This window comes from Crocodylus porosus, unplaced genomic scaffold (genome assembly GCF_001723895.1).
Source record: "Crocodylus porosus isolate Cpor-Errol unplaced genomic scaffold, CroPor_comp1, whole genome shotgun sequence".
NCBI lineage: Eukaryota > Metazoa > Chordata > Crocodylia > Crocodylidae > Crocodylus > Crocodylus porosus.
The window spans coordinates 20069053-20077572 of record NW_017728951.1 but is presented as its reverse complement, the minus strand read 5'-3'; the positions used below and the strand labels follow the sequence as shown (position 1 = coordinate 20077572).

The window sequence follows — 8520 nt, the reverse complement described above, 5'->3', positions numbered from 1 at the left end:
CGGCAGCGCGGCGGGGCCGCCCTACCCGCTGCACCTCACGCTGGCGCTCGTGGGCCTGGCCGGGCTGCTCATGCTGGTCACCGTCTTCGGCAACGTGCTGGTCATCATCGCCGTGCTCACCAGCCGGGCGCTGAAGGCGCCGCAGAACCTCTTCCTGGTGTCGCTGGCCTCGGCCGACATCCTGGTGGCCACGCTGGTCATCCCCTTCTCGCTGGCCAACGAGGTGATGGGCTACTGGTACTTCGGCAAGGTGTGGTGCGAGATCTACCTGGCGCTGGACGTGCTGTTCTGCACCTCGTCCATCGTGCACCTCTGCGCCATCAGCCTGGACCGCTACTGGTCCATCACGCAGGCCATCGAGTACAACCTCAAGCGCACGCCGCGCCGCATCAAGTGCATCGTCGTCATCGTCTGGGTCATCTCGGCCGTCATCTCCTTCCCGCCGCTCATCTCCATCGAGAAGAAGAGCGGGCAGCCGGCCGACCAGCGGGCGGCGGGCTGCAAGATCAACGACGAGAAGTGGTACATCATCTCCTCCTGCATCGGCTCCTTCTTCGCCCCCTGCCTCATCATGATCCTGGTGTACGTGCGCATCTACCAGATCGCCAAGAGCCGGACGCGCGTGCCGCCCGGGCGGCGGGCCGAGCCCTCGGAGAGGCGGCAGAACGGGCCGGCCGACAAGGAGGCGGTGCCCGCCCCCACCCAGCTCAACGGGGACAAGGCCGCGGGCGGCGCGGAGCGGGGCGGGGAGGCCAACGGCCTGGACATGGAGGAGACGTCCTCTTCCGAGCACCAGGAGGCCCGCCCGCGCGAGAAGCCGGAGAAGCCGCCCAGGGGCAAGGCCAAGACCAAGCTGAGCCAGATCAAGCCGGGGGACAGCTTGCCCCAGCCGGCGGAGGAGGAGCGGGCTGCCAAGGGGTCGCGCTGGCGGGGGAGGCAGAACCGGGAGAAGCGCTTCACGTTCGTGCTGGCCGTGGTGATCGGGGTCTTCGTGGTCTGCTGGTTCCCCTTCTTCTTCACCTACACGCTCACGGCCGTGTGCAAGAGCTGCTCCGTGCCCGAAACCCTCTTCAAGTTCTTCTTTTGGTTCGGCTACTGCAACAGCTCCCTGAACCCCGTCATCTACACCATCTTCAACCACGACTTCAGGAGGGCCTTCAAAAAGATCCTCTGCAGGATGGACCGCAAAAGGATCGTGTGATGCGCGGACGGTGCAGGGCTTGGCCACGCGAGAGAGAGACGCGCGGGTCCCTCGGGCTGGTTTTGCAGGTGGGGTCGTCCCCTCCTCTTCGAAACTGCGACGAGACGAGCGCTGAACGCGCCGGGCAGGCGAGCGAGGCGCAGCCTCGGCGTTCGGGGTTTGCTCGCCAGTGGCTCAGTGGATACGTTCGTGACTCGCACGCTTGCCCCTTGAAAAACTGACACGAAACGCTGACATCCACGCCCGAGAGAGGATTGCACAGCCCCGGAGGCACAGAGGTTTTTTCCTTTTTTCTTTTCGGATGTGTAGTTGAAAGTTTCAAATCCGTGTATAAAAACAAACAAACAGTATTGCATCCTGTATGTCTTAATTTTTGTAAGGCCGTCGGCTTCGAAGTGAATGCTTTCGATATTCTCAGCAACTTGAAGCACTAAACAGCAAAAACACCACGACTAGTGGAGCCGTCTCATCAACTCAGCAGCCTGATAGTATTATCGAGGTTTCCGAACGTGCTCTCGGATTTCGGGGGATAAGGCTTGTAAAGGCAGACCTGACGACATTGGGCATTGTTGGGTTTTTTTGATGTGGGTCCCTTATTTGTTTCCTTGTTTGCCTCGCCTGTTGTTTAGTCTTGTTAGGAAAGAAACTTTCTTTACCTGCTAACTGAAGGGCGGGGGGGGATTAACTGGTCCAAAAGACTGAGAACAACGATCTCGTTTTGCTTCCAGCGGGATGCTTGAGAGCAGTCTGCTTCTCCGAGGGTTAATAGAAACACGTCTCCCACTACATTGCAGCACTGAAATGTATTGCTTTTTTCCCCACCCGGACTGTAAATAGCTCACATTTTAAGGTAAATATCAGGGTTACACGTATCACGTTATCTGATTTGTATTGATTTGCTTTTTCTTTTCTCCGTGCCTTTTTAATGCTCGCTGTATTTCCTGCACAAGAAACAGGGCTTCACGCACAGAGGCAATGCTGCCTCATTGCACACCCTGATAAGATTTAAGGTTTTTAATTTTCTGGTGTCATCCTCAGTTGGAGCGGTTGAACTCCCCCTCTCCGAGCTGAGGATTATCTGAGCAAAACTTTAAAAGGTGGGGGGGGGGAGGGAACTTTTTCAGAGAATCTGCCCCTATATTTTGTAGTGTAAAGATGCGTTTTGATTTTTTTTTTTTTTTTTTTAATTGTGGAAATGGCATTATGGTGGACTGGGAAAGGAGGAGTTAATGTTGCTTTTGCACTGTCTCCCTTTTACAGCTGTATCTTCTTACAGGGGGGAAAAAAAAAGGAAATCCAACATCCTGAAGACAGTTTTCTGAAGGATAGTAAAAGGAGAAGAAAAAAAAATTCCTCCTTCTCTGCCATTCCCAATAAACTACTGGGAAAAAACAAACTTTTACAGCTTCGTTTCATAATGCCAGGTCAAAGAAATAAATTGGAAAAGGGGAAGTTTGTTGAAATCTCCTTAGTGCCAACTGTATCGGATGAGAGGGGAGATGCCAAATGCACAGACACGAAGGAGGAAACCCCCCAGCTTTCTATGTTGACGTGCCCGGTGTTCGTTTTGCTCTCTGGGTTTTGGCTTTGCAACGAACTCCCAGGGGCCCATGCCGCCCCGGGGGTCGGAGAGCAACGTTTACATTCATTTAGGTTTTCAAAATCGCATCCCTCGAGAGGCGAGGGAGGGAAAAAAAAAACCAAACCCCTTTCCTCTACCTTTTAAAGAAAAAAAAAAAAAGTCGTCAGACGTTGCTATAATGGATTATTATTTTTATTAAATAAAGACAAGTTTACAGATCAAACGTAAAAATCAGTCTGTACGGTCTGTTGTCCCTGAGCTCAGGGTCCCGCCACTTTTTTAAAGCAGCTATGAGAAGAGGAGCTGCGTTTCTTTTTTCAAAGCCACGATGGCACCGGCGGCTCCACAACGGGGCCGTGCATTGTGCCGTGGCGTGATGACGAACGGGTCCTTGGCGTTTCGCTTTCTTCTTCGGTGCCACGGTGCGAGCGTTCACGTGCTCCTTCGAGAGCGGGGCTTGGGGTTGCGCGGTGTGACGCGCCCTTTGCAAATGGAGCCGGGCGAGATATTTCCCCCCGGCCAGAATATCTGTCTGGTTCGGTATTTGCAAAGAGCTGACGGGGCTCTTAATAATTGGGCCCTACATGTAATCGGAAATGATTAGAGCAGGAAGGGATCAGCGATGGGTGCCGTGGAGCCGCATCCCTCCAGCCACCTGGCCTCGAGAGAGCGCTTCACTGCCTGGCTGCAAGGCTCAGGCACCGGGGCGGTTAAAGCAAAGCTGGGGAAACATGCCCTTTAGCTACTTTCTGGAAGAGGAAGGAAGTCTTTCCCTTGTGGGAGATGGTGCTGCTATGTTGCTCTCTGCCTCGGGGATCCTCCTGGGTCCTGGGCAAACATGCCGTAGGAGAGTGGGACTCTCCAGGCCTTCTTCGTGTGCTACGATTTGCTCAGAGAGGGGTCCGGGGGGCGTTGTGCATGCTGATGGTGAAGCACACGCAGAAGCGTTTGCAGGATTAGGGGCTCAAGAGGGCAGTTTCCCCCCTTCAGCCGTCTTGGGTATGCAGCTTGAGGCACCTTGAAAGGAGCGTGCCTGGTTGTCGAACACGCAGCTGAACGCCAGCCGGGTGGGCGCCTGTTTGGGCACCCCTCGAATCAGCAGTCGCACACATTTGCTTTTTGACTTGTGAAAGAGAAGGCAGGGCCGCATGGCCCCGTGGAGACCAACCAGTTCAGAGAGGCCTGAGCTTTCAGCAGCCAGTCGCCTATAAAAGCCCGTGCCTCTCTGAACTAATCCGTCCGGAGCCAAGGTGCCACCCTGCCCTGCCTTCTGATTTGAGTACCGCAGCCGAACTGCCTCCCTGCTTTATAAAAGTAAGCGAACGGCAGCTCTTAATGCGGTCCGGCGTTGATGGTTCAAAGCCACGGCGAAGGGACCCTCTTGCCTGGAGAGGTGGAGGAGGGAGACAGTGTAAGGGCAGGGGAGAGGGGTGGCAGGTGGGCCGGGAGACAGGACTGGCCCTTGTTGGGTATAGTTCGGGGCCGTCGGCACAAAGTTGTGCGGGTGGGACCATGCGAGGTTGCCCTGGGGGTCCACATATGCCATTTGCCGGGTCCGTGTTCTGCTCGGCGCTCTCTGCCCCGCGGCACGGGCCGGCCGGCTGCCCCTCCGCCTCCCCATCGCTGCAGTGCAGGCAAGAGCCAGCTCTGGGGGTGCTGAGTGTTAATCCATGAACAGTCTTTCATGCGCTGCTTGCAGACCACGAGTCTGACGCCAGCCGCCTCTCCTCCACCCCCAGGGACGAAACACAGGCGTAAACCGAATGCCTGGCTGGAGTCGTCTGGCCTCGGTCCTTTTCCCGCCTGGGGGAGGGGGTCGGGCACGATGATCCTGCGGGGTCCCTTTTGACTCCACGTAAGCTATGAACGGCTCCATCGCTGTTGGCTGGGCCTGCGGTTATTCCCATGTGTTCGCTGCAGATCAGTCCGGGGAGCTGATTTCTCCAACATATTAAAACCGACTGTTTTATTTTGGGACAGGTCCTCGCCGCTGGCAGCTTGGGCAGAGCTGGCTGTTTGTTACTCCCTCAGTCTCGGGCTGCGTTCACCTGCTGGGTGCTGAGGGTCCTGAGCTGCGGTCTGTGCTCCCTCTATCTGCTTGGAGGGGGTGGGAGGGCCCGGTTTCTAGCCCAGGCTGACGTCTCCCTTCGCCCCTTAAGGCTCTGGAGGGGTCCCCACATGCAGGGTCCTGCTCCCCCTGCAGAGCCCCGGGGGTGTCGAATCAGGCCCTTGCTGCCGCGTGCCAGCGACATCGGGAGAAGGAGCCGACGGCTCTCACAGCCTCTTTGCAAGCCCCGGTTCTTCCCCAGCCTGGGATTGATTTGCCTGCCCTGCTGCTGGGCCCTCTCCTGCTGCATCAGGTCTCTGCTGGACTTTGCAGCATACTCGACGCTTGCACTTCTCTCCTCTGCCCGTCTTCCCTCAAGCAGGAGAAAACCCATTCGTTGCCATTAGCGTTCCCGGCTTTTTTTTCCCCCAGGCAGATTGCACGGATTAATGGACTTTAGCTCATCTTTATCACCTTGCGTCTGCGGGTTGAAAGGTTAATGGTGCCTCTGCCCCTTGCAGGCCGGACGCCGAGTGGGGCGGTTAGGTGTAATAAAGTGGCAATCTCCTGGAGAGGCACCAGGTCCCACGGGAACTGAGGGTCGTAAGGCTGAATAATTGCCCTGAATGCAAGGGGAAAAATGATGTCAGCTCTCCACGGCCCTCATGCCAGGGGGCAAATTGATTACAAGGGACCCCCTGGGACCCTCCGTTCTCTCTTTGTAGCCTCAGATCGTCAAACGCGAGCGACTCACTGATCACACTCGATCACGCTGGGGGTACTAGGTTGCAGCCCTGCCTGCAGGCCCACGCAGGCCGATACAGGGATGGGTGTACCTTGCTTCTTGCACTGGCTTCTCAAACAACAGGGAACAGCTAAGGTTGGGCAGTCGCATCGTGGAGCTGCGCTGCCGTCTCCAAGACAAGATGGGTTGGAGTCCTTCACATACACGCCAGCCAGCTGTCTGGGTGGCTGGGTCGTGCCCGGCGTCCCACGTCCACAGCTGACATAGCACAGAGATCCCTCCCGGGCGACAAGCAGGAGGCCGAGGCTGACCGCGAGTATGGCTCCCCTTGGGGGAAGCTTGCCGCGGCTCTCACCTGGGTTTGAAGCCAGAGCGTGGCAGCGCAGACGTGGGTCTTGTGGCTGCACTGGTTGCTAGCCGCCCAGTTCGGGAAAGGCAGTCTGGGGGCGCGTTTCCACGGCAGGAGCGCGCAGCCAGGGGCTGGCGTTTCATCCGGCCGCTGGATGTAATTTTGGTCGTGGGGCGGGGAGGGAAAGTTTCATATAGTTTCATCACTGTTCGGGTCGGAAGGGACCTGAGCAGATCATCTAGTCCGACCCCCTGCCATGAATGCTGGGGTCCAACGACCCCGGCTAGGTGCTTATCTAGCCTCCTTTTGAAGACCCCCAGGGCACCACTTCCCGGGGGGCAAGGCCCGATCCTGAAGTCCTCCTACTGCGCCCAGTCTCGTTCTTCCCTGTGGGTTTTGGAGGGGTGCATGCTGCTGCCTCAGGCAGACCATTTTTGAAGTGCTCTGGGCTCCTTTGGGATTCAGCAAACTGCATAAATGAGAAACAGCCCGGCCAGGCTCCCGGCCAGACCAAGCCTTGGTCCAGCTGACTCCACCGCTGGTACCTGAGGGTCCTGGTGGTGGGCGCGCCATCCACAGCACCAGGCAGCCAACCCTGGCACCAAGCCCCTCGAGCCCTGAGATCTGCCCCCCTCCCCGGGCTGCTGCCCCTGTTCCGAGTGCGGCAGCAAACTGGGCCCAGCGCCCTAGAGAGGTCCCTCCGGGTCCGGTGGCTGGTCATGGGGAGGAAGAAGGAGAGAGGTTCTCATCAGAATAGAGGGTTTGGCTTTCCCCGTTCATTAGGCACTGGGAAAGTTCAAAGTCTGCAGAGATTATTTCTTCATTGCAGCCGGCGCCTTGGCGGATCCCTGCACTTGGAGCTGGGTCCTGGTTTCTATTATAAACCTCGTGTCACAGCTGATCTGCAGTGACTTCTTTGTGACTCCCATGTTAAGTATGTGTAGCAGGCATGGCTGCGGCTCTTTCCAAGCTGTTGGCACGGTGAAAACATAGGCGCTTTTTGGCTGGAAGACCCCCCTCCCTCGTCCTCCTCTGGCAGTGAGGAAAGCCGGGCTCTGGTCTGACCTCTGGCGAGCCACAGTCTGAACCCACTGGCACGATTCCCCTGGATGCCAAAGGGACCAGATGTTTGAGGCCGTAACTTTGCAGTGGAAGGGATCGACATATCTGCTCCATGCCCAGAGGAGAGCAGGCAAGTCAGGGCGGTGTTTGGGGCTCGGGTGCTGTGCAGATGGGCTTACGCTCCTTCCAGTTCAGCAAGCACAGAGTGGGCAAGGCCGGCGGTGGGAGGGTGCTGCCTCGTGCCATACACACCTACCCTATCAGCGCCGCGGGTACCTCACAGTGATATGTGACCCAACAAGTGTTGACGCCTAGCACATTTGCCCCTTGGCTCTGGCACATCTTATCTCAATCTCTTATTTTGCTGTGTAAACCCCCCTCCCCCCCCAGCATGATTCACCCCAGGGTGTGACCGGTACATTGGAAAAGTGCAAAGGTGCACGGTGGCAAATGAGTTAGCGTATAAAAGGAGCACCTCTGACCCAATAGCTGAATCTCAAAGCTCATACCAGACCTGAATCGAGCCTGTGAGGTCCCGAGAATGGGTCGATGAGCATCTTCTCTTCCATTATGTTTAATGGACGAGCATCACTGCACTCCCAATACTCAGTCCTGGCCGTGACCCTGATCTCTGTGGCTGACCCTCCCGGGCTGTTTTAGCTCAGCTAGAAGCCTTGGGGAAGAGCGTCTTTCAGCAAACATCACAACAACATTTGCCTTTCTACTTTGGATAGTTCAGGTTGGGCTCAGCCAGGCATCCGGGTATCTGAGCGGTGACCTGAGCCTTCTTGAGATTCACTGGTGCCCCTAGGGCAACATGTGAATCTAGGTCAAAACATTTCCCAAACCCAGGAGCATTTGGCTCTGGGGTTTTTGATTTTTTTGGCCAGGCCCTCGAGTCACTGCTCAGACGTCCTCTGGGGATCAGCAGGAGTTTTACCTGTGCAAAGGGAGTGCGGGAACTAGCTTCTGTTCTTCGTGGATCTGGACCAGTTCTTTGTTCTTGGCCATCACTAAACCACCAACGTGGGGCCAAAGCATGAGGTTGTTGCTTAGGAAAATGCCTGTTGGCTCCCTATTGCTAGTTTAAGTCTCCTTTTGTGGAGAAAACCCCCAGGTACTGAAGGGCTCTAACACAGTGCTCAAAGGGAGAAGGAGACCCAGTGGTTAGACACATGCCAATGGACAAGGCAGTTCTTCCGCAGGAGCGGGGAGCGACTGGGAGACCCGGCGTCCCAGTGCAGTGCATTGATGTCGCCAAGATGCCTTTCTGGAAAATGTCTTCAGACACAAGTTATTGGACTCAGTAGGAGCCATTGGGGTGGGGGGTTGAATCCCATGACCCAGGCCATAAGGCTGGACTAGATGGTTTAACAGCCCCAGATGGCCTTACTAGTGGCAAAAGCCATAAAACACCAGGCAGGGGGAGACACCATGATCAACCAAGTGGTTTTGCTTACCTGGCAAGGGAGATCCCCTTCTTCTCGGCCTTGAATGACTTGGTGTAGTTAGAGGGTGAAGGCCTGTCCCTTGC

General features: G+C 56.4%; 1 protein-coding gene and 1 long non-coding RNA gene across 2 annotated transcripts in view; one reads left to right on the top strand and one right to left on the bottom strand.

Annotated features, from left to right (window-relative positions):
* LOC109324309 overlaps nt 1-2947 on the bottom strand; it is a 10062-nt gene extending 7115 nt beyond the window's left edge. Inside the window, exon 1 of the long non-coding RNA XR_002104900.1 lies at nt 1888-2947. This is a non-coding gene — a long non-coding RNA (uncharacterized LOC109324309). The remainder of the gene's footprint in view (nt 1-1887) is intronic.
* On the top strand, nt 17-1786 carry ADRA2A (adrenoceptor alpha 2A). Its single transcript, XM_019556301.1, has one exon. It carries the CDS (start codon nt 71-73, stop codon nt 1199-1201), a length of 1131 nt encoding a protein of 376 aa, XP_019411846.1. The 5' UTR covers nt 17-70; the 3' UTR covers nt 1202-1786.
* Nucleotides 2948-8520: the final 5573 nt, after the last annotated feature.